Raw genomic sequence first — 25,993 nt, forward strand, 5'->3', positions numbered from 1 at the left:
AGAATCATTTCAAGGAGCATGCATTTTTTTTTGTTTGTTTTTCTTATTAAATTTATTGGGGTGACAATTGTTAGTAAATTTACATAGATTTCAGGTGTACAATTCTGTATTACATCGTCTATAAATCCCATTGTGTGTTTACCACCCAGAGTCAGTTCTCCTTCCATCACCATATATTTGATCCCCTTTACCCTCATCACCCACCCCCCACCCCCTTACCCTCTGGTAACCACTAAATTATTGTCTGTGTCTATGAGTTTTTCTTTCTCATATGTTTGTCTTGTTCTTTTTGGTTTATATACCACATATCAGTGAAATCATAGGGTTCTCTGCTTTGTCTGTCTGACTTATTTCACTTAGCATTATACTCTCAAGATCCATCCATGTTGTCACAAATGCTCCTATATCATCTCTCCTTAACGCGGAATAGTATTCCATTGTGTATATATACCACAACTTCTTTATCCATTCATCTATCGAAGGACATTTTGGTTGTTTCCATGTCTTGGCCACCGTAAACAAAGCGGAGCATGCATTTTGTGTACTTACTTTTCTGATTTTTCTGCTGATTCATATGTTCTTATGTTCTTAGTGATCATAAAAGATATGTGTTAAATTTTGACTAAGTCTATGTTCCTGACTTTACTGATTATCTGAAAACTAAGAGGCTTAAAAAAAAAAAAAATCCTTCCACTCACTGGAAGTAGATATTGTGGATTGGGACCACTCAGTTGATTACTGAAAAACTGAGTTGCCGCAGAATCAAGATTAGAATTTGTAAGGGGTTGTATCCCAGGATTAAGACTTGACCGGTATCCTAATGCAAAGTCTATAATAAATAATTAGCAATATCTTTGAAACTCACGGGAAACACAAAGAATTTGGAATGAGGTAGCACGTGAGCGGAGGCGTTATGGCATTATTTGCCTATGCAGTTCCTGCCCTGTGCTTTATGATTCCATACATTGACTTGAACATAGTACTATTAAACATTTCTTTAATGAACTAACACAGTAAATGCAATGAATTATTCTTCTTCACTGTAAGGTTTTCCATTTAAATCAGAGTTAGACAGAATATAATGGGAAAGGCGTTCATGTAGGGAAGTCTATAATTATAACACACTTAATGCATAGACTCTGAACACTCTGCACCAGACAAAACACATGGTAGTTCACAATTCAGTGAACTCTTGGTTCTCAGGTGTGATCCGAGCCCTGCTGTATCAGCATCATCTGCTTCTTCCAATGCCCCACCCACACCTGCTGGATCAGAATCTGCACATGAACATGATCCCTGGGTGATTTGGTTGCTCATTAAAGTTTGAGAAACACTGACTATGCAGCTTTCAGTTTTTTTCTATCCCATTGGTCCGTGATAGAACACTATACTTTCATACCTAATATGCCAAAGCAAACGATATCCGGAACTGATGCTGCTGTAATTCTGCCCTTTGCTGGATACAGTTATCCTTTACTATTATTTCCCACTCTCCTCAAAACTTATTTTACACATAGTATGCGTTGTACAAAGTTTATAACCTGTTCTACCTGACTGTCATAAAGTTGGTTGTTCCTGCTCTGATTTTATGCCTGAAAGTAATTCGTAATCTTATGATTCCTAGTATTCTTGTTTTATTTAGAATGCCTATTGCAAATTAATGTTTGGGAGGAGAAAGAAAGACTATTAGCAAAGAGCAGCAATTGCTTTCTTTGCTAGTGTTTCAAACACCAAAGGGGACATTCACTTTGATTTTCTACCTTTTATTCTTAGTAGGAGAAAAGTATGTAAAGGAGATTTTTTTTTTTTTGGGGGGGGCAGCATACTTGAGAATTAAACTCCTGTTAATATAGGCCTTTTCATCCTGAAAATCATTTTCATCATTCTCAATCTAGCTAATGAATTTCAGTTGTCTTAAGAATAATTTATCACTGCCAAGTCCTGTTACTTCAAGTCATTGGGAATTACACTGATTTTTCCCCCCTTCCCTCCAGTTTTCTAATAAGCTGAGGAAAGCAAATTCCGTTCATTGGCAGTATTGGCTCTGCACTTGACAGGTGTGCCTGCTTTCATTCAAATCCAGATGCACTGTCTCAGGATGGAATTATATGCAGTGCCAAGGCCCATCCTCAGAAATGAGAATGAGCTCACAGGCCACCTCCCTCTGCAAGCACAGGACCTGCTTGCGCTACTGTGTCACTGCAGTGTACTTACACTTTGTATCGCTAATTCCTGTTGAATTTCATCAAGAAAGGAAAGAAAGGTTAAAGAGACGTGAATAGGGCATATGCAGAAAGGGAAGTCTTTCAGTGAAATTCTATGATGCAGTGACATTACTGCCACTCTAAGGATATCTGTGTACCTTTAACTGGACAGTGTTTGGTTCACTGGGGCTTTTGAATGCCCACTTTTAGAGCGGAAGTTGAAGAGCAAAAGTGTCTGCCTTTGTGTCCCTCATATGCACCCCAGTGGGGCCAGGCAGGAAGGAGAGTTAGCACTCAATGGTTAGCAAGGGTGTAGACCAGACTCCTCAGGTGCTGGCAGTGTGCTAACCCGAGTAGTCTGGGTGGCCATTGTAAGAAGGGTGGGGGAAGGGACAGAGGCCTCCTGGAGGCTCTAAGAAACAGGAGATTCAAACGGGAGAGTCACATGTGAGAAAAGGGTAGACTTACCTAGCTAGAGTGTCGGTAGCATGAGCCAGATACTGGAACGAAATGGTACTAGAGGAGCCCCTACTCAGAGGCCCTCCTCATCCACCCTCCAGAAGATTAGTCCTTCTCAAAAAGGGCTGAAGGAGAGTGTGGAAGATTGACCAAATAAGAATCTTCTGAGGAGCTATTTTAGAATATAGCTGCCCAGACTTCTCCTAGGGCACACCACAGGCAGCAGAAGGTACTGAGTAATTCACTAGTTGAGAACTTGGGTTCTGAGCCAGCCACACTGGCAATGGAATTCTAGCTCTACCCCTTACTTGCGGTGTGACCTTTGCCCAATTACTGAATCTCTCTGATCCCCATCTACTCATCTATAAAATGATGATGATGATGTTGATAGTAACCATTTCACAGGGAAGTTATCAGAATTGGGAGAAATGCTCTGTGCCTAATGCTTGGCATAATACCTGCCATTAAGGAAATACTCCGTGAATATAAAATTTTCTTTCATGACTGGAACCTAATTTTATTCGGAAGAAAGTTGAGCTCTTGTCCAGATCGGAAGAGAGCAAGGTCAGCAAAATAACTTTGCTGATAATTCTAGACCTTAGCTTACTTTAAGGACGTTAGAATCATAGTACAGATCCAAGCTGTTTTCATTCCATTTGCAAGACTAGCAATTTTAGTTACGGTGAATATAAAATGTCACCATCTTACTTACCAATTTCTTCCAAACACAAATGTTTTTTAAAAAGTTGTGATGACAAATTATCCAGAAATTGGAAAGCCACGTCTTTAACAGGTTCTCTTCCCTGCTCCCATCTTATCCCAACGGGAAGAATTCCTTGACCAGGAGCGCACCCCTCCCCAACGACTCCCAGGCACGCAGTGGAGCTCGGTTCCACACGTCCTATGACAAAAGATACGTCATCAAGACCATTACAAGCGAAGATGTGGCCGAGATGCACAACATCCTGAAGAAATACCACCAGGTAATTTTTCTTTACCTTTATTTGAAACTCTGAAAAGGTTAACATTTGAGCCTAAATATCATAAATGCCAAATATTTAAATACATAGCCAGGAAATTATATCACATTTGACATAAACATCTCCTCTAGCTGGATTTTTAAAAATTACTTTAGCCAGATTACTGACAGATAACATTTAGGAATGCTTATCCTATGAAGATGATTGGTCATTTTTATGACACTTTCAATCTAAATACTCTTCTGTATAATAGTTTTGATGATTGCCATACTGATTTTAAAATCACTCAGCTTAAAATTTGGCAGAATTTCAGAAGTTTTTTGCGTATGCCGGAAGTTAGGTGGTAAATTGTGAGTGTTTATCCATTTATACTTCTAAGTCCTATCCTGCTTTCACTGGTTTTTTCCTGTCCTGGCCCCAGAAAGGTCCACCCCCACTCACACTCTACTGCTAGAACAATCTCTGAGTTTTCACCCCTCAGCATTATCCCTTCATAATCACCTGGGGAAAGAATCAAACTGCTCTTGGGAGTAGCAACTCTCTCTCTCTCTCTCTTTGTTTCCCTCTTCTCTCTCTCTCTCTCTCTCTCTCTCTCTCTCTCTCTCTCTCTCTCCCTCCCTCCCTCTCTCTCTCTCTCTCTCTCTCTCTCTGCCCCCCCCCACCTCTTCTCTCCCTTCTTTTGCCTCTCCCTCTTTGAATAAATTTCAGCACAAGTTTCCAGGGGGAGCAATGTTCCCAGGTCCCAGCAGAGCTGTAAGAGGCCTTACTTACTGTGTAGGAAGAGCATGAAGTCTAGTGTCAGACAATCCCAAGTTCAGATCCCAGCCCTGTCATCTACTAACCTCGTGACTTCTGGACTTTGAAGCCTCAGTGTTTTCTTGTATACAGTGGAGATAATAACTGTACCTAACTGTGGAGTCCCGAAGATTAAATGGGAGTATGTATGTGAGGCACCGTGTGTGCACACACTAGGCGCTCAATATTTGGTGGTGGTAGTCGATATCAAGTCATGTGAAAGAAAACAATAACTACTATGTCATCTTGAGAAATTGTAGTCTAATGGCATGAAGGTGACTGCTGCTTGCAACATCGCGAAATAATCTTCAGAACTGGTGTTTGAATCACATGCTAAAACACACACACATGCATCGTGTGCACGTACTTTTAGAGTCCTGCTATTTTATTACCTAAATAGCTCCAAATCCCCCTCAAAGGTAAAGATTGGCTACCACAGAGAGTATCCAAAATAAATAGCTAGGGGCCCTGACTGCGTAAACAAAAGGATTCTCAAAGTGTTCATACTGTTGTATTATTAAGTATCAGCCTCTCCAGGTGATGACTTTGAAGGCTTGAAGGCAGCCCTCGTTTGTATTTTTGAGCAACTACGTGTCTGTTTAAAAGTCAGCTTCCTTACCTCATGGCCATGCTTTCTGCTCTAACATCGTAGAGTATTTCTTGGCAGTGGGCTTATTCTTCAGTCTTTGCAGATGTGATCACTTGCATTTTGGTTGCAGTGAAGTCTATGAAAAATTTTGGGCTATATTCTGTTTCCGGAAACTTGGGACTGTCCCTAATTTGTTTCTTAAAGACATTATCAGTCAGCCTCTAAATACATTTAACATATAGTAAATCTTTTATATCATGTATTCCTTTTGAAATTTGTTCTACAGCACTTACGCTGTTCCCTATTATGAAGGACATTTTAAAATGCAGGGATAATACCTGTGAAGGTAAAAACAATAAGGCTCTGGTTTCTGAATGAACTGAGTTATAGGATGCAGCTTTCACTACTGAACTTTTAAACTGTCTACTATTTCATATCTCCCCTCTGTACCTTAATGTCATGCATTCTTTTTATACTTGCTTCCAATTGTCTCAGAACTTTCAAAGTGAGGTGATACCTCAATGACTGATGAAACATTATTCTGATAAATGGCTATGATCCCCATCTAATAAAATGTGACACTCAATTCAGATAGCAACTTCTGGCTGACAACTTTGAGTTCAGAATGTTTTAACTTGATAGACATCACAATTGGGAGCGTTCTCTCTGGGGTGGTTACCATAACCTAACAGGAAGAGTTGACATATCCTGAGTATAACTTGAAATGCACTGGGGATCCAAATAAGTCTATTAACATGCTCCAGGGGCTTTCAAGTACTAAACATTTTCTTTCATTTCACTACTACAAAATAGTTATTTTCTTAGTGTGTTCTTTAACCACAAAAGTCTCATTTATCCAACATCCACATTTTTCTTTCTTCTTATAAATGGTATTTTAAATACAATGTAGAGGATCCTAGTGATTGAGAATCACCACTTTTAATACAATTTATTTAAAAGACACTAAGTTGAACGTCAGGAGACAGACAGAAATCCTTCTTATTATGAACTGATCACTTAGGGGGTCTCTGAACCTCAGTTTCCCCATCTACATTTTATTTATTCATTCATTTGTTCGTGTATTTACTCTTTACCTAATTCCAGAAAGGATATAAGGTGGCCTTCAAGGAAGTTTGAAATACAGGATAGAATAAATAGGGAAAAAAGGAAGCTAGAAAAGGGAAGGAGAGGGTGAAAAAACAACATGGAATCTGAAATGAACTGAAAACTCATGCCATGATGAGCAGCGAGCTTCCTACATTGAGGGCCACTAATTTCACCGTAGTTTCTTAGCAGCCATAGTGGAAAGTGAAACCTGAATAAGCTAGTTACACATCTACTGTGCCTAAAGATACAAATGAATCAGTTGTTAAGGAGAAATATAATTAACTTGGCACTAACATCAGAAAGGGTTATTTCTAGGCATTCCCCACAGAGAGAACACGTGACATGATAAACATCATCCTTGCAACCAGCTGTGCAACACACAAGAATTTCATGAAACCTCAAAAGAAAATCATCAGTATAGGCTGCTGACCCCACACCAACATGTGGGGTAACTCCCACTTAGCCAACATCACTGTGCGGAGAGAGGATGCAATGTACACAGCTACCCAGCACTCTGCCAGGCTGGCTCCCACCGGGCAGGTGTTTGAATGTCCCCAAGCTGCCCTTTTCACGGACCACATGCAAACAAGTGTTGCTGGATATTACATGGCAGTGAACTTGGCCTTGCGCATCCTCAGGCGTGGCTATTTCGTGCCATCAGACACAGGCCTTGCCATCTGTAGGCCAGGGGAGGTCCTTCTACGCTTTGTTGTTCTCTGTTCTCCTCAGTGATGCTCAGGGGCAGGTGAGAGGGGTCTTAGGCCTTTTCTTCCTACTTCAAGAAGGCCTAGACTACTTTTAGGATTTATGTCTAGTCTTGTAAATGTTCTGTCTCCTACTTCAGTGGCTACTGTCGGTTCTTCTGTTTCTTGTTTTTTGATGCTTTTCCCTTGTACTTTGCTGTACTTCTGAACTGCCCAGTCAAGAAAAGTTTAGGTTTGTTCAAAGTGCGTATCAGTAGATGGGACAGGCTCCAAGAGAGAGGCTGTCTTGCAGAGCAAATTGGATGGATTTTCTGATAGCTCTGGTTACTCGATGGCCCTTAACTTCTTTTTTTACTTTTCTTTGTTTTTTATATTAATGAAATATATCCAGAGTTGTAGTTATATTCCAGACGGTTAAAATTACCATAAGGTCAGCCTCTGGAGATGTGGAACATGGCTAGATATTTGAATAAATTCTTCCTGGGACTAATTTTCTGATGTCAACATTGCCAGCAATGCGGTGTGGTAGGTAGTTCAGAGCACGGACTGTGGAGAGCTGGCTGCTGCATTGAGACCCCAGTTTTACCCCTGACCACCTGTGTGACCTTGGGCAAGTCACTTAACCTCTTACACCTGCTTCTCTGTCTATAAATTTGGATAATAGTACCTCCTTTATTCAGTGTTGTACTAATTAGGTGAACTGATATTTTTGACCTGCTCAGAACAGTGCCTGGTATGTCATAAGTGTTATATAAATGATTGAGTAAGCCAATTAAATACCATTTCTCTACTCAATTGCCTACAGCCCAGTATTGAAATCATTAACTCTTTCAGTCCCCTAGGGGGCCTGGTTTCTCATAGAATGTGACACTGAGGCATAATTGTGAAGATTTGAACCATAAGGAATTAGGTTTCTTCTCAAGGTCCACCATCTTGCCTTGGTCTTTATCTGTTGCCAAATCCTACCCTAATTTCTGCTCTGTGCTAAGAAAGGACAGTGTCCTCTCTCAGACCAATGGAAAATTTATATTAAGCAGAGCAAACATTTATAAGTCTCTTCCTTTATTTGATTTTTCTCTTTTTTATGGTTAGGAAAATAATGTTTGAGTCTAGATACCCTTTTCTTCATATTTCTGTTAGGCTAGGATAAACTCAGTGATTATCAACTGATTAGCCAAGCAGTGTCAGAAGAGCATTCCTGAAGAAAATAAGTGGTCGAGAAACTACGTGAATACCTCATTTCTCTTAAATTGATTGATTTTTTTTTTTTCGCTGACCTGAATTCATTGGGAGTTTTGGTACCATGCTGCTTCAGCTTTATTTAAAATTAAGAGTCAATGTCAATAAAACTTTAGAAATTTTACAGGAGGGAACAAGTTACAGTGCAGATGATTAAGAAATGTCTTATGAAATTATTAAGGATATCTTTTAAGTTTTTGAAATACGGGGCTTAAATTTATTTGTTTTTTTATGTCAAAGTGACTGAATTGATAAATTGATAAAGTATCCTAAAAATCCTTTCTTATCCTTTGCACGTAGGAAGCAATTAGTAACTTGAGCCAAATCTACAAGTTATGCCTAAAAGTCTGAATTCTGTGTTAAATAAGCTAGCTAGTACCTCAAATTTCAGTGAAGGATTTTAGGGTGAATGCTTGACTTTTTTGGACGCTGTATGGAGTCCATCTTTTTATCCTCCCATGAAGGATACTGATGTCAGCATTATCATTTGAATATGAGCCAAAATAGAGGAAGACTGAGAAAGCAGGCACCATAAAAGCCAAAAATTACAATGAAACATTGGGTGCGTGGCACTGAAAGAGAAAAAGTTATACACTCTGTGGGTGTTTCTCAAACTCTGATTATAGACAGGACACCTATAAAAACGCAGATTCTGACTCAGCAGATCTGGGTGTCTAACACTTTCAGGTTATGCTGATGAAGCTCCCAGGACATAGCACGTCCATACCTGCTTTCTAGAACAGGAGAAACATTCTGAGTGTGCTCTGGCTTCTCTGCTCTTCTGTCTGGAGAAGTCAATTGAAATGGGAAAAGTACACTTCAAGCTTTAAGGTCTACATGCACCTAGAACTATAAAGCAGGCTCCCAGCAGAGCCTGTCTGCCATCGGAAGCTGCAGACACATTTCTTGCTTCCCTCTTAGAAACGTCAGGAGGGCGTTTGCTATCTCCTGGGTGCCTGTGGCCTGGGTGGTGCCCCTTCAAGCTCCACTTTGCTGACAGGGAGTCATGGCTTGCTAATGGGGGCGTTTGGACACCTCTGTTCACAATGTCCTAGCTAATTGCTCCCCAGGTTTCCAGGGAGCTTCCCAGCACACTCCTCAGAATGATTTTCCTGCAGCAGATTTTCTCCATTTTCTGGAAATTCCATCATCTTTTTCTCTTTATATATTGCCTGTCTGTTCTGTTCTCTCCCTGTGTCTTTCCAACAGCTATATAGTTGACGTTCTTATTCTGGCCTCTACATCTCAACTTTTCTTTCCCATTTTCCATCTCGAAATATCTCCGCCCAGTTCTGGGTAAATTCCTCAGCTATATCATCACCCAGTCCTAATTCTCTCTTCAACGGTTTCCATCTGTTGTCTCCCCCTGTCCAGTGATTTTTCATTTTAATAATCGTATTTTTTCTTCTAGATGTTCCCCTTAAAAAAATCTACCAGTTTATTCCTGGTAGTTTCTTGTTATATGCTCATCCCTGACATTGTATCCTTTGTTTCTTTAAATGTTTTATGCAGAACTTCAAATCTATTTCCGGTAGCCCTAACTTCTGCAGTTCCTGGGCCTGAATTTGCCTGTACTGTCTGCTGACCCTCACTCAGAATGACTTGCCCAAGCAGAAGCCCACACAGAGTTTGGGGTTAAGATATTGATTAGGGATCGAAACCTATGTAAGGAAGAGCAAAGAAGTAGGATTGGACAGAGGGAGAAGTCACACTGTCATGTAGGCCTAACCAAGTCACAGCCAACCTCATGGTACACTCTGGAGTGCTCCACCCAGAAGCTCCCGTGATGGGCCAAATTCACAGGCAGGCAGACCCAGAGGAGCTGCCAACTGAAGCTTCTGACCACACTCCTCAGCTCGGTGGCCAGACCTTTCAGAGCTGCCCACCGGGGTGATGCTTGGAGCAGCCATTCTGCATTTCAATTATAGTCAGTGACTAAACTCCATCTATACTTAAAATAAAGTATTTTTAACACAGTCATTTCTTCTTCAATGATGATATTATTTATGGGTGTTGGTTATAGTGTAACAGAGGGAATTAGGAACAATCAGTGTTTGAGTTCAGGAATATTCCCCATTATCTTAGTACTAAGAATGTTTGTAAACACTCCAGAAGAATGTTCGTTCCTTTTAAGCCTGATTTTATTACATTTAAGAAAAGTAGTAAAGTGTTGTATTTATATTAGCTTAAGTGTTGTCATCCTTACATTCTTTTTTGACTTCCAACCAATATGAAACCAAAATAAATCACATTAACTGACACTTATACACCATTGTCCCAAAATCAGTTCAGGGCAAATTTGTATTATTTATTTATTTGGTCATTCTAAAACAAAGTAATTCTTAATTTCAGGCAAGTTGATCTCCTCCCTCCCTCCCTCCCTCCCTCCCTTCCTTACTTCCTCCCTCTCTTTTTCCCGTCCTTCCTTCCTTCCTTCTTTCCTTTCTTACTTCTCTCCTTTCATGTCAAATATATTGTTCGAGTCATCTGTAAATATGGCCTCTGTCACAATAAGGATTATAGATCATTTAACCTTTCAAAAACATTTAACTGAAACAAGACTGTACATTGAAATATTAATTTAATGCTACAATAAATTGTCACTTCAAACCTCTAAGATGAAAATGAGTGAAACATGATAATAACAGCAATTTATAGTCATAACAAGCCCACAGTTATACAGGGGAAGACATGGAGAGACATGGAGAGATTAAATTTGCCTGTCTTGATGACACCATGGAATCATTTACATGTCTATTTTTTAAAAGAAGACACCAAAAAGTAAAAACTGTTAGTGTTGGAAACACAGGTTACAGATAAAACATTGCCAGCCAATATATGTTTCTGAGAACAGTCTTGGAAAAAACAGAAGCCACTGCATGATAACTAACAAAACGAGGTGACACAAGGTGTCCAGCTATGAAAATGCAAAAGGGAAAAGTAATAAAAACAATATTTTAAAATGCGAACCTAGGTAATCAGTGAGTTTAGCTCTGAGAATATGGACCCCAAGAATGATTGTGATTGATTGAGCTCCATATAGTAAGCATAGTAAGAACTGATGATTATCAAGTTCACTTTTTTAACATTTGGGATTATATATCCAGGGCTTATTCAGACGGACACTCCATGTTACCACTGAATTGCAAGCATCTGAAAGCCGCCACTAGGTACCAGACCAAGTTTTCTGGTGTGTGAGAAGAATGTGGCTGCAGGTGACCTAGAGAGCCCAGACAGGTGGGAATAATGACTGGCACTCTACCACCGAGAGGAAAACCTCAGAGAAAATGGCATATCTGAGGGGTCACAGAAAGGAACACTCTTCAGGATTGTGTACACTCAGCCTGTGCTCTCGCAAAAGAACCATCTCTCTTGCCTGACGTGTGCTCTTAATTTCTGAGCCGCACACAGATGACCAGTGTCGTCTGGCCCACTTGTGGACCCCCTTTTTCTTATATCTTGCTCAGGACCTCAGAGTAGCAGAGGACAGAAGTCTGCAGACTTCTAGAAAGGAGTCTACCAGGCCGCACTCAAGCATTGCACCTGTGGTGTCTGTAAACTGAGACATTAATACCACAGCTAGGTATTGCTTATGTCCCTTGCCGGAACTGCCTTGTAGCCACGTCAAGACAGCGGTTGAAAGTGAAAGAAATATTTATACCTTTTTTAAAGAGGGACCCTCAGGATTAAATCACTGTCTCTCCATTCTTGTAATCTGGAAGTGGAGCATGTAGAAGGGAGAAAGCAAAGAGACCTTAGATTGTCTTGTGATCGAATCAACGGTGTTATAAAGAAAGTCACAGATTCCAAGGATGCTTTTAACTATTCAAAAAAAAGGTTGCTTGTGCAAAGCAATTGTTTATTAAAGAAAGACATTATATTGTAGTGCCCCCAACACCCCGTTTTTCTTATCATCTGCGAAGAATTTACTTACAAGTTATTTTGTTAATTTGTTAACACTGTTTAAGTTCTTGAAGTGAAAGGGCTCAGAGTTCTGATCCTAAAAGCAACAAGAAAGAAATATAATTTTCAGTGTTTTTTTTTTAATTTACAAAAAGTTTACCTCACTTTATAAACAAATACATGCACACACACAAGCACACATATATGCAACATTATTCATGTTTGGAAAGTCTTTGTTTTATGAGATTCCTTGAAATTGGGACTTCCATCATGCATTGAAAGTAGAATCCATTTCTCAGAGAACATTTTAGGAACATATCAGGTGCTCTGGGACATCTTCCTCCCTCAGCCCTTCCTTCCTTTCTTTTCCACCCCTTGCCCCAGGGTCTTGGTTTCATCTTGACCCTGCTTGAGTCATTGTCCTTCACCCCAGTCTCATTTCCCTGCTCTTCACATTCTTTGCAAAAACCCTAGGCACCAAGTTGTTTCATTACCCCTCTTCTCCAAATGCAGAGACACACAGAGGTTGAATAATTCACTCAAGGTCACACAGCTAGTGAATGTGAAACTGGACCTAGAGGGCTCCTGGAATCATGATGTGCCTGAGTCATGGGGAGAGGCCAGTGAAAGCTGTGGCCATGAATTTATAAATGTTCTCCTTGGTCATAGGATTACCTGTAGCCGACTGTGCGTGTAGGAATCCTTATAGATGTGTCCAATCGGGTTAGAATTTGTGCACAGCATTTCCTGGGCAATTTTTGAAGATTCTGAGAGGACTAACATTCAGGCTTCCACGTGTCAACATGTGGATATAGAGACATATAGTTCTAGAGTACAGTGGTCCCCCAACCCCGGTCTTCATAGACCCAGTGAAATGTTCCAGTAAAATGAAACAGTGTGTTCTTTTCCCAGTGCCCCCACCCAGAAAGTCACTTAACGGGTAGAATTTCCTCTTCTGCAAAGTTTTCACCCATAAATGCTCTCTAAAACTTTGCCACCAACTGCTGCTTGGCAGTACTGGAATCTAATATGATAGCTTTTAATATGGTTTACAATTTTGGACATATTTACATACTCAAAACCTTTAAGTTTATTAAATTTATTTTTTCAAGCTGTTCATCAAAGAGCCTCAGAGGTGAGCCTTGATGAAGAGATCACATTTGATCCATTTTTTATATGTAATAATTTATCTAATCTTAAAGATAGAGGAGTTGTAGAATGTAATCTATATGTGTTTTCCTCTGAAAAAAACAAAGACTTGTCAATGACTTCCTGTATAGCATTCAGAGGTTTCTTTAACATACTCATCAACTTGAATTAATGGTTAGTACCCACTCTGTTCCATGGCGTTCTGTAGCTCTGCACAGACATTGTGATCAGAGACACCGTCTACTGGCAGGACTTTTAAAAGACAGGCCATGATGAGAGTAATCTGAGCAGAACAGCACAAAGGGGGGTTGAGCCGCCAAGCTGAAACTGCCGTGTGCCCCCCAGGAGCCCCCCAAAATACCTACTCCAGGCCTCCCTCAGAGTAGATGCCAGTACCTGTCTGTGAGTCAGTTTGGAGCATAAAGCAGCAGATGGGTGTAACATAACGTTTCTTATCAGAGTTGTGAGGGAAAATAATTATGATCTTTGTCACCTGTAGTAGGTGGAAGAGTACAGTAGAGAACACAAGCCTTGTGTGGAGTATGTGGACACACTGTTATGTGTAAAGCTCACAATAACCTTCGAGTTAGAATTAGGGTGCTCACTTTCCAGAAAATAAACTAAAACGATGAGTAATTTCATAATTTGCCCCAGATCCCACAGTGGTAAATGGAGGCACCAGGACACAAATGCGCGTCTCTGTGGCTCACAAACCTCCCTTCTTTCTACTGTGCTTATTACACAAAGTACACTCCTATAGTCTCCACAGTTTTAAGGCCCATCCAACTATCTTTCTTCACAGGCGAGGGACAACAACCCGTTTCAGTTCTTTGGGAGACATTTTCCCTTCAACCCAGGGCTATTTATCACCTGGTTTATATTAGCAAAACTCAAGTTAATTTTCTATTTTTTGAAGGGAGAGAAATAGAAAATGTTCTGCTGATCTGACTTCAAATTAAGAACAAATTGAGATAAAACTCAGAAAAATATATCAAATTAAAATATGTAGCTCAATTATGATTAGTAAACTAAAGGGAGAGGGGGCACACAGAGCATCTTTAAAATATGCCAAACCTTTGGGTAGCAAAACTCAAACTCATACTGATTCTGTTCATTCTTTCTTTCATGATAAAAACTAAAGGTTTAAAAAAAAAAAAACCACTTAAGATAATTAAATATTATCAGATTTGATCATTGATGGGGTTTGCCACTAAAAAGTTTGAAAGGGCAAATTTTCTTATTTTTATAAAACACTCATTGTAAAACAGAAAAAGTGAAGCAGTAGGATAATTTTTAAAAGGAAGAAAGCAATGTAACTGAAAATTCCACCGTTAACATTTGGTGACCATTTTTCCAAGGCATCTCTCTGTAAATATGCACAATGAGCACAATTTTTACAACTTTGGAATTATACCATTCATGCTGTTGATTATCCTGGAGATTTCAACACATGGACATAAAAAAGCTGTTTAGAAATCTGCTTTCCCCCTCGTTTTAAAGAAAAGAAAAGCTAACTTTTCTTTGGGAAGTACAGAGGGACCCAGTTTATAAAGATTGGCTTTCAAGGAGAAGTGTCTCCATCTTGTGGTCTTTTAGAGTATGGTCATGAAAGACTTCAGAACTGTTGTGTTTTTGCAACTCTACTTGGAAATGGTGTCCAAGCTGGGACTCGACCTATGGTCCTGATGAAGTCCAACATGGAGCCAGAGAAGCTCCGTGTGTGTGGAGAGCAGGAGTGTGCTCTCCATGGTGGCGTGGAGCCTACCCTTCACACTGCTGCTCTGATGGGCACCTTAGCTCCAGACAGTCGAGTCTCAGTGAGAAACAGAAAAACTAGGACTAGGGCCCACCCCTTCCAGCTTCTAACATTGAGCTGTCTTCACAATTTGTTTAATCTCAACTTCAGAAAGTTTCTTTAACATATTCATCAACGTAGATAATGGTTAGTATCCACTCTGTTCCATGATGCTCTGTGACTGTCAGTACGAAAGGAGCTGATCTTAGTGGCTGAGTGACTCTTTGTCAACCTCATAAAATCATCATTACATCTTCTGAGGAGGAAGATGGAGGCCCCAGGTGGAGTGTAATTTCACTTTAATTTCAATTGAAAGGATCAATAACTGGTCCTCTCTCCTTACACTGTTATTCATATCCAAGTTTTGACTTTACCAATTAGTGTGGAATGTAGGGCAAAAATATATCTTTGGAGATAAAGTTGAATTTTCTTATTTGTGTGTACATGATAAACACAGATCCTGTGTTAAGCAGTACAAATGTGGTCATTTTCTGTAAATCGCACCTTAATGGTTGGAGGGTTTCACTCTGTGTAAATGCCATAGGCAGAACTGTTATATTGTATATCAGAACAGATACCTTCTAATGTGATCATTTTTTTCCTGTTTCTCTCCTGTGCAGTATATAGTGGAATGTCATGGGATCACCCTTCTTCCCCAGTTCTTGGGCATGTACCGCCTTAATGTTGATGGAGTTGAAATATATGTGATTGTTACAAGAAATGTGTTCAGCCACCGTTTATCTGTATATAGGAAATACGACTTAAAGGTGAGATTGATTTTGTTAATTTTTTCTGAAGTAATTAAGCTTACTCATCCTCATTGTAAGTGTTGTAATTGAACATGCTGAACACTTACGAGGTGCTCAGAGCTCAAAGCCACCAGGCAACTAGCAGTGCACTCCTTGTGTTAACCAAGGATCATTCGCTGGCTTTACCAGAAGATGCTTGTATGCATTAGAGACATCGTGTCTAATTTATTCAACAAATTGTTCTTGAACACCAACTCCATGCCAGGCACTGTTTTAGATGCTGAGAACAGTGCGATGAACTAAACAGACCAAACCTGATTTCAAGGAACTGACTTTCTGGTGGACAGACAGTAAGTGAAAGACAGACAGTAAGTGAAAGTAGTAAGTAGATCATATAGGATTTGGGAAGTGATCAGTGCTATGGATAGAAGTAAAGCTGGGGAAGGGATGCAGTTTTAATGGGTGTCAGGGGAGGTTTCACTGAGAAGATAGATGACAGTGGCGCAGACGTAAAGGAGGTGAGGAAATGAGCTGAAGGAAAACATTTCTGGCAGAGGGAACAGACCCTGAGGCAGGCTGTTTCAAAGACTGTGGAAAGGTGGACCACTGGAATTTCTGGGTGGGGTATAGTGATCTGAATTCTAGGATCCCTGACCTAGAGGGAGAACATCCCGGTTAGGAGTTGACAAACTCTGACCTGCCTACATGGCGAATCCAGGTTGGCCATTTTTGTCAATAAAGTTTGATTGGAATACTGCCATACCCATTGTTTCTACATCACTGTACATTTTGGTTGCTGTACAGAGTTGAATAGTTACCACCAAGACCATTTTGAGCCACAAAGCCTAAAACATTTACCCTCTGTTGCTTTTCAGAACAAATTTGCCAAGCTTTGGTCTTCATCAGTGGGTCTCAAATATTTTGATTTCAGACTCTTTCACACTCGTAAAAGAGAAAAGCTCTTGCTTATGGAGGTTATGAGTACTGATATTTGTAGTGTTAGGAATTAATATGAGAAGTGTTAGAATATTTGATTTAAAATAATAAAACCATTACAGGTTAGCATATTTTTATGAAAAATAATGGTATGTTTCAAATCAAAACAATTAGTGAGACAGGTGGCATTGTTTTACATTTTTGCAAATTTCTTTAATGTCTATCTTAATATAAGACAGTTGGAATGTCCTGTCTGGTGTTGCTGTCACTCTGTTGCAATGTTATTTGAGTGTAGTATATGAAGAAAATCAAGACTTAGCCAAATACAGAGCTGGAAAAGGGGAGTGGGCGTTTTTATAACTTTTTCAGAAACTTGTGGATATTCTTGTTTCATATTCTACCAAATTCTTGACAAATGGTAATTTTTCAAAGCTCATGGGGAATATGGAATCTGAAATCCCCTCAGTGAACCTTTATACTCTTTTCATTAAAATCCATTGGTCTGTTTGCATGCGTTGGTCTGAATGCACCATGCTTTGGTCACTTGGAATGAATGGATTCACTGAGTTACGTGTTCTTCCAAATATTGACACATTTTACTATAAATATCAAGAAGTCATATTAATATCACCACCAGTCTCATCAGAAAAGTCTTTAACTATTGAGGATCTCTCAAACTCAGGGTGGTGGATACAAGTTATTAAAAATTCTAATTTTCCATAAAATCTCCAATTTTATCACTGGCAACAAGTCCTATTAGTGGGTTTCTGTGACATGACGTCACATAGCCCCCTGCACATAGCCGAGTCCAACAGCCTTGTTCATCTTTGAGCAAATATATGACAAATGCCTAGATCTACATAAACATAGATTGTCAGTTGTTTTTTCAAGTAAAAATGTTATTTCATGAAAAAAGCGGCTGGTTCAGCTTATAACTCAAACCATCACAAAAATGACTGTTCTTAGTCCTTTCATTTTTTATAAACAGAAGAGCTTTATGCATACTTCCTGCACAGAATATTGAAAAGATGGGTACTCCAGGGTCAAGATTTAATAAAAAAAATAATTTCATTGCTTCATCAAGCAAATTTGTATGTTCATATATAGACATATAGAGATAAATGGTAGCTAGATAGACAGACAGACAGACAGATATAGATATATTATGACAAACTACGCGCATCATTTGGTGCCACTGCTGGATTTGTTCTATGCTACCAGCAGTTGTACCCACCATTGTTTTTGCAATACCCATGCAATAACAAGACAGTGAGAAGGCAAATAATGTCTCAGTATTATTATAAAGATAGTTTTGATTTTGCAGACCCCTGAAAGGGTCTTGGGACCCCAGAATACTGAACCACACTTTGAGACATGCTAGTCTAAGGGAGAGAAAATGGTCTGGCTTATCTCCTAACTTCTGGAGTGCAGATAAACTGTATAAGCTTCCCAGATACAGTCTTTGTCTATCTTGCCTCCATGTCATTAGTGTTTTATTGCCTGGAATCCCAGCCACCCGACAGGGCTCTCTGGCACTATCTTTCTCACGAAGGCTTTGCACTGCTATGGCCTCTCAGATCCACCAGACCTGGGACTACTGAGACTCCAGCCTGGGGTTGGTTCCCTTCCCCAATACAGGCGTCCCCTTAGTCTGAGTCTCCTCGTGTGTGAATTACAGGTCACACATATCCTAATCTGTACCTGAGCCTCTTGAATAAAAGATGGTCAGAGAGTAAAGCTTTTTACTTAAGAATGGCCAATCTAGAACATACTTTAACGTAACCCAAGTTACATATACGTTCTCTTAATAATTGCCTATTGCAAGTATTACAGGGCAATAAATGTCTATTTAAGAAGTGGTCAGGTAAACGAATCATTCCGTTGACCCCTTCATAGTTTGGGTGCCTGGTGCTGGAGGCGAAGGGAGAGCAGTAAATCAGTGAGTGACCTCCTCCAGCCATTTATCTAGAGACCGCCCAGCAGTGTTGTGTGAAACCCCGCGGTGGTCACTACGCAGCACAAAAAATAAATAGTCCTTGCTGAATTGACATGGTTAGGAATGCACTGGCCATTTGCTTCCCAACTTTTCTTTTGCTTTAAAATCTTCCACAAACAAAGGAAAATACCTCTGTTTGAACTCTACCCCAAAGCCGCCCTGTCATCATATGAAGTCTTGGCAACCCCACAGCCCTGAGACATAGTTGTGAAAACCAGAGCAGTAGCAGAGAAATTGCTGAGATCAAGAACTGTGTCTTCTTCCACTTTACACCTCTGTGCTCAGCCTAGGGCCTGGCCCAGATGTGGTGCAAGTAAATGTGTGTGTTTGAAGGGATCTCCATGGTGAAGGGGCACAGCAAGTACCCACAGGGGTCTTACTCACAGCGAGTGAGGAGAACATCTACATCGGTAACTCTAAAACGGGAGCGAGGCAGTCAGAGGGCGAGGACATGGCCACCCTGGAAGACACAATGTGGGACAAGAGGCATTTAATGCACCAGTGGCCACTGTGGCCAGCTAATGGCCCGCTTCACCTTGGATCATGGCACCAACCATTTTTGGCAAGTGATGCAAGGAGAGCGTGGTTTCGATTAAGTGTTTAGGAAGTAACCATTCCAGTGGTGGTCAGGTTTTCTGGCTTAAGCATGAGAACAAGACCCAGGGGAAAGGCAGCACAGGTGGCATGAAGGGAAAGAGTTGGCGCGGAGTGGACAGGAATACCGATGGAGGGAGCAGCACACTGGGCAGAGAGTAGTGCTCAGAGAAGAGACACAGCTCACTCAGGACGAGGCTCAAAGCAGAGTTGGTGCTCATCTACTGCTGTGCTCTGCCCTGGAACATTTGCATATCTTAAACATGATACCCAGTGTCTCTCGTGTGCAAGTTTCAATTGTTTCTTTGTGTTTCAGGGCTCTACAGTGGCTAGAGAAGCTAGTGACAAAGAAAAGGTAAGTACTCTGACATATTCCTCACCATGGTCCTTGGCCATGCTCAAACAGTACCCCTTGTTTCCTTCTTTCTTTCTGACTTCCATCACTGGGAATCTGTCTGTATTCCCCTCTCTGCCCCAGAGAGAAGCCCGTTATCGAACCCGAGTGCTCCCCTTGTCTTCTCTCCTCAGATCGACTGTCCCATAGCACTTGGCTGAATAATGAAGTAGTTATTAGTTTTATGTGTGGTTGGAAGAAACTTTTCACATGCAACATGGTCTTGAAAACTCAGTAACTTATGATCGAGGCTGGCAGGTACAGCTCAGCAACAGACTCCCAAGCCTATACTTTACCACTCACTCGCTGGCCATGACCTCTCTGAGCCCCAGTTTTCTGCCCTGTAAAATGTTGGCTTGAATGAGCTTCAAGCCCTTTTCCAAGGATAAACTGTTAAGATATGACAACAGTATTTTTTGTTTAAAGAATTAGGGATGAGGAAACTATATCTTTTTATCTTTTCCTGAGTCACTGGGGAGTAGGCCATATTTGAACTACATGTAGTTTATTATGCAAGATTATAGATAGTTTCAACTTGAATCAGTTCGCTTAAGAATTTGGGAAGTAACTTTCTGTATGTAAACCAAAACTGACCAAAATTGATACTGATTTATGTGAAAGGCACCTCTATATTCAAGTTATTATTCCTCTTCATCGCCTTAGAACTCTTTATTTTTGCCAAATTATTGAAAAGCTGGGCTCAAGGTTTTTGCTTTTGAAATTGAATTCTTTTAAAATGATATTCCGTTTTACTTTAAATTTTATGGATTTGAAAATCTACTTATTCATTCAGAAGTGTTTATAAATGTCTTCATGGTCACTATCCTAGCTTCTGGGAAGAAAATAGTGAACCACACAGACACACCTAGCAGGAAATACAGACATTGATTAGAAATGACAGTGCCGTGTGATACTTGGATAGGAACCATGTAGGAAGAGCACCTGACTCCAGCTTGGTGGGGCTAGGAAAAGGCTTCCTGCAGGAGGTAATGTTTGGAAGCCTGAAGGATAAGTAGGAATTAGCCAGGGGAGAAGGCGAGAAAGAGCAGCAAGTACGTGAGCACAGCGGGACTCGCTTGGTGCTCTAGCTAAAGGGTGAGAGAGGGCCAGTAAGTAGGACCAGTTGGAGGTGTTATGGATATGACGCAGATGAGATGGCGGCCTGAGCTGGGAGAGTGGAAGAAGATAGATTACAGAGAGATTTAGGAAGAAGAATCCACAGAACTCGGAGATTGAATGTGAGAGGTGAATGGTGCCAGGGAGCAGGTGTCAAGGGGGGTCGGGGTTAAGCACGACCCCCAAGTATCTGGTTTGCACAGTTGGGTAGGTGTTGGTTCCTCTTGCTGAGAAAGGGAGCAGAGTGGGAGGGGCATCAGAACAGAGATGTCCAATAGGCATGAGGGGCTGCAGAGAGGGTTTCAGCTGGACAAAGGGGCTGGGAAACCTCATGGGAAAGATGATCAGCAAAGACAGGGAAGTAGATGAGGTCACCCAGGATGAATGTATGGAGCAGAAAGAGAAGTATGTCTGAAGCCAGCCCAGAAGAGCACAGCATCTACGGACGATGATGGATAAAGGAAGAGTCTTGCACAAGATCAGCCAAAGACACAGGAGGTGACCCAGGAAAGTCTGAATCATTTGTCTGATGCTCATTGAGCATCTATTATGAGCAAGCATTCCCCAGGCATTCTGAGAAGTGCCTCAGTGAATAATGTCCCTACTCTCACAAACTTACCCTCTGATAGTGCGCGGAAACCAGAGGAAGAGAACTTTCCCTGTACCAGATGCTTCTGCAAGGTCAGGTAGCATGAGAAATGAATGCTATTTATTGGACTTATCAACAGGGAAGTTACTGGCGACCTTGTCAGTGATAATGGGTGGGTAGAGCAGAAGCAGATAGCAGAGGATTAAGAAGTGAGGAAGACAAAATGAAATGCTGGATCCTTCTTTGACCATTTGTATTTTTACTGTACACTCGTGAATATATTTTCACACTTCTAACCTCCATGTAAGTCACCCGGAAGGCTGCACCTTTGGCCAAAGAAGTAAAAAGAGTGGACTGTCGACTTCATTATTGCTATACATTTCTTCCAGGTGCCAAAGAACTAACAGCTGACATCTGTTGAGTGCATACTATATGCCAGACACTGTTTGAAATTTTACATGGATTTGGTCATGTAATCCTTACAACCACCTTATGAGCTTGGTGCTATTATTGCTTCCTCTGAATAAATGAAGCTCCTTACAAGACAGAAACTTGTCCATGGTCCATCATTTACGATGTGATGGAGCCAGGGCTCCAGCCCAGAGCTCACCTTTCCAGCCACTATATTAAATGTGCTGTTCTAAATGTCTGGGGCTTCTCTCTCTCCTTTTTTGTAAAGGACATATTATCAAAAATACATAGGAATCATAAAGATGAACAAGGCAACACTCGCTACATTGGAAAAACCATTGGTTTACAGTTAAATATGGTACTAAAACAGTTCATTCCGAGTCTTGATTTAAAAATTAAAAAGTAGTGAAATAAATTGTTTCGTTCCCGACTATGTTGGCAAAACAACTGACTCATATTTCCTCCATTTGAGGAGTTGGCATTTTTGGAATACAGCCCATGTCACTATATCTTACACTGGCTGTTTGCAGAGTAAAATCGTCTACACAATTGCCCTGGGGAAGAATACAGTGCTCTCTACTTTCTCGGCTTGGAGTTAATGATAATTGTTCTTCCAGAAGGAGAAGCTCCAAAAGGCCAACCGCCTGTCCTTCTAGATCATAAGCGCTCAGTGGGAAGGGGCGAGAGCAAATCTCTTAATGATATGGAATGTAAAAGTAATTAAAATCGGTAATTGATGAGGGAAGTGTATGCCTGCACTGGGACATGATCGCTCAGAGATGGCAGTTTGTTTAGAATCCAGCCACAATGAAGTAACATGTACTAACCTATAATGCACAAAAATAAGTGAAATGTATTAATGGAGCTGAACTCATCAAAACATTGGGTTTTTAAGTTTTAAAATTTTTTTTTGCTTTCTTTTTTCTAGCAGTTTTCAGGTTGTCTCTCCATGACCAGTTAATATTTTTACTATTCCAAAAAGCATGCTATTCTTTGTCTTCACAAAGAAAACCTTCAATGTTATCAAAACAATCACTGTTAGCTCTAGTTGGAAATATTTGGAGAAGGCTAAAATTATTTCTTTTCTACATGTTAGCCTTTTATAAATGAAACCAAATGATTTGCAAGAATATTGTGTCCATTGTTTTCATTGTGTAACCCTATTCTCTACAAAATGATTGTCCTGGTACAAAGAACAATTTTCATAGAGACTCTCCATCAACAAGACTTAATTAGTTATCTGAATTCTTAGTTTTTCTTTCATTTGAGTCATTATAACTGTTTTCATGTCCCATGCTTTTAACTTGTTGATGACAAGTTTTAAAACTGTCATTTCAAGTATTTGGTGATGTAGGTGCAGACAAGTCCCATCTTTTCGATTTCAGCTTGACACATAATTAGTGATTTGCATTAGCATAATAACAAAGATGGAACAGAAGAAATAAAGAAGTTCTATTCCAAATATAATGGGATCACTTTCATGGCAACAAGTATCAGAGCGCCAGGTACAGATGTCTTGAATTTAAAAAAAAGAGCATAACAGTGCTTTTATTTTTTTAAAAACGTTGTCAAATTCTGACAGTTGTTATGATGTGTTTTGTTCTTTAATTCTTCCCTTTTTAATGCAAGGCCATCTTCCATTCATGGCTTCAGCAGTTTAGCCTGCTCTAAATGAGACAGAGAAATGCAAATCTCCCTGGTGGTCGATCTTCTCACAGCTGCGCTGCAATTCCAGTGTGACATCAAATTAGTAATTATAGCCGAGCAGACGGCTTTTTACAAATGACAGTCTTAGCATGCTGCCAGCAAGCAAGCTCCTCAGCAGGGAATCGGAGCAAGTAAAAGGAAACATTACTGGACTCACTTGATTTCTGGGGGATTTGACCTGACTCTTTAAAAAGCCCGATAAAGAGAGAGCGAAAGAGAGAGAGAGAGAGAGAGAGAGAGACCTGGGGATTTACACAAATAATGCATTTTGTTCATCGTTCTGCACAGTTCTTCTCAAAACTCATGTCTGATTTTATTGTGTAATGGAGTCCTAGGGTCACAATAAGAAGATTCCTTTTAACTTATAACCTTCTCCCTGGAACCCATTTGAAAGAAAACAGCTGCCGTGCAGTTGGCATTTGTATAACTTATATTGGCAATAATCATTGTTGACACCTTGATAATGGGCTACAACGAACCACCTTGGCAATTCTTAGGCACTGTGAATTGCACTAGCAATTAAGTGACTATCACCATCTCTGACGTTTTATGTATTAACTACTGAAGGCTCTGCAAATGAACCCTTAGTACCCTCACATCGAAAACTGCTTTCCTAAACCAGTTTTCAGCATTTCTTTTGTGATCTTTAGATCTTAACGCATTATACTTAATGACTACCTCTATCTGGTTATTCATGCTGCAGTAAAAGGTAGGCTGGGAGCATAGGGTACAACAGCACAGCAGTGTGTGTTTCTGAGAATCTTTCTTTGGCTGTCAGTCACAATGTGCTTCCTTTACCGCTGTCAGTGGATGATCAATTAAAGGGAGATTGTCAAGGCTTTTAGGCACTAAACTCGGGATGCTTTAACCTCTAAAATTCCTTCTCTCCCAAGATGGAAGTGGATCATTTCCGTTTGCCAGTCACTGTTAGGAACACCTATCCGGAAGCCCAAAGTGCAGGGGAAGGTTTCCCGTCAGAGCAGAAGCAGGGCCTGTTTCTCAGACCTTAAATTAAAGACAGCACCAGTCACATCTGCTCCGTGGCTGGAGAAGCTTTATAAAAGGGGTTTTGGCAGGGGTAGGGCAGCAAACAGAGCCTTAGGGACCTTGACTGAGTCCCAGCGCCTGCCCTGCTATTAATGGAAGTTTGGGGTTTGGGGAATAAATCATTTCACGTTGTCCTCATTTGTCAAATTAAAGAATTTGATTATATCATTGGTTCTGATGCTTTAGTGTTTGTGAGAATCTCGTTTCAAATGAAGCTTTCCATTCCTTCAGAGGTGCTCTTCAGCAGCAGACTTTTAGAAGTCCTGGACTTGACAATCACTAAAATTCTGTCTGTTTTAGGTACGGGTTAAGGCCATTGCTATTATTGATGGAAAAAATGTTCTGAACCGTCATATTGTATCAGCAGATGTCTGAGCAAGCCTTAAGAACCCTATAATGTAAACCATGAGGGTTATTCTGGGAAGTGGAGTTTTTAAGATTCAGTTCATTTGAAATTTTTCCCGATCGGTATGAGTGTTATGTGAAAAAGAGAGATCACATGCAATGACTTGAGCATCTCCCAGATGACAGTGTTAAACTCGTCAACCCAGTCTGGCTTATGGTGGTGTATGAACTCTCAATTGCTTTAGATTAATTTTTTTCCCACTGGAATGAACTCAACTCAGGGTTGAGTTCATCCATCCCAAGCACTCATGAGAACAGTGCTGTTAGCTTTGGGAGATTTCTTCTTATGCGGACAACTCTTATTCACTGGGTTCCAGACAGAGTTGGAATGGAGAGAAGACTCCCAAAATTTAGTATGTGGCCTGAATTTAAGCCAAGCTGCTGCAGATGTATAATTATTAAAATAATAAAATTATAATATTCACTAGGTAACTAGTATTAAACCAGTAACTACAGGACTTAGCAAACTTCTTAAGTTTTCAGACATTGACATTTCTTAGATTATCACCATCGATGACCCTGCAACAGAATCTTCCAATCAGATTATAACAAACCTATTTCGTCCATCTTGCATGGAGCTTAACTGTCACAGCACAGCCCGTGGAGGAAAACCGAATTATCACCTTTGACATCGCCGCTTAAGGGACCATTATGTTCTGAAAAGTATGACAATATTAGAGAAGGAATAGATACCACTTTTAAAAATATTAGCTTGAAATTTTTAGGGAAAGTAAATAACCACACAGCTAGGTTCCACCACTCTTAACTCTTCTAAATTGCAAAATCATGATAGGGCTTACCCAGTTTTGTGCTTCTTAATTGCAGCACTGTTTCACAAGTATGTTGAGGTATATTGTCTTCTCTGCATTTACACATAAACAGATTCAAAATAAAAACTTTCACATTCACATGCTGTCACAAATGTAGATGATCTCCTTTGGAAATTACAAGTCACAAACTTGTATAGACATTCCACTTATGTTAAAGAAGGTTGTTTACTGTCCTTTTTTTCAGGAAAAAAACCACCTGTTATCTTTGCTATTTCTGTATGAACTGTACCCATATTCACTAATTTGCCTTTTCAAGTATCAAATTTGTGGCTTGGATGTTTTCAGAAGCAGAGCT

The 25,993-nt window shown here is 40.3% G+C and overlaps 1 protein-coding gene across 1 annotated transcript in view; it reads left to right on the forward strand.

Moving 5' to 3' along the window:
* Positions 1–25,993, forward strand: part of PIP4K2A (phosphatidylinositol-5-phosphate 4-kinase type 2 alpha) — a 151,090-nt gene that overhangs the window by 101,431 nt on the left and 23,666 nt on the right. The window contains exons 4-6 of the mRNA XM_081055452.1: positions 3,494–3,646; positions 15,545–15,691; positions 19,516–19,554. Of these exons, the coding sequence (XP_080911578.1) occupies positions 3,494–3,646; positions 15,545–15,691; positions 19,516–19,554 (339 nt within the window). The remainder of the gene's footprint in view (positions 1–3,493; positions 3,647–15,544; positions 15,692–19,515; positions 19,555–25,993) is intronic.

Source organism: Rhinolophus hipposideros, assembly GCF_964194185.1.
Source record: "Rhinolophus hipposideros genome assembly, chromosome: 1".
NCBI lineage: Eukaryota > Metazoa > Chordata > Mammalia > Chiroptera > Rhinolophidae > Rhinolophus > Rhinolophus hipposideros.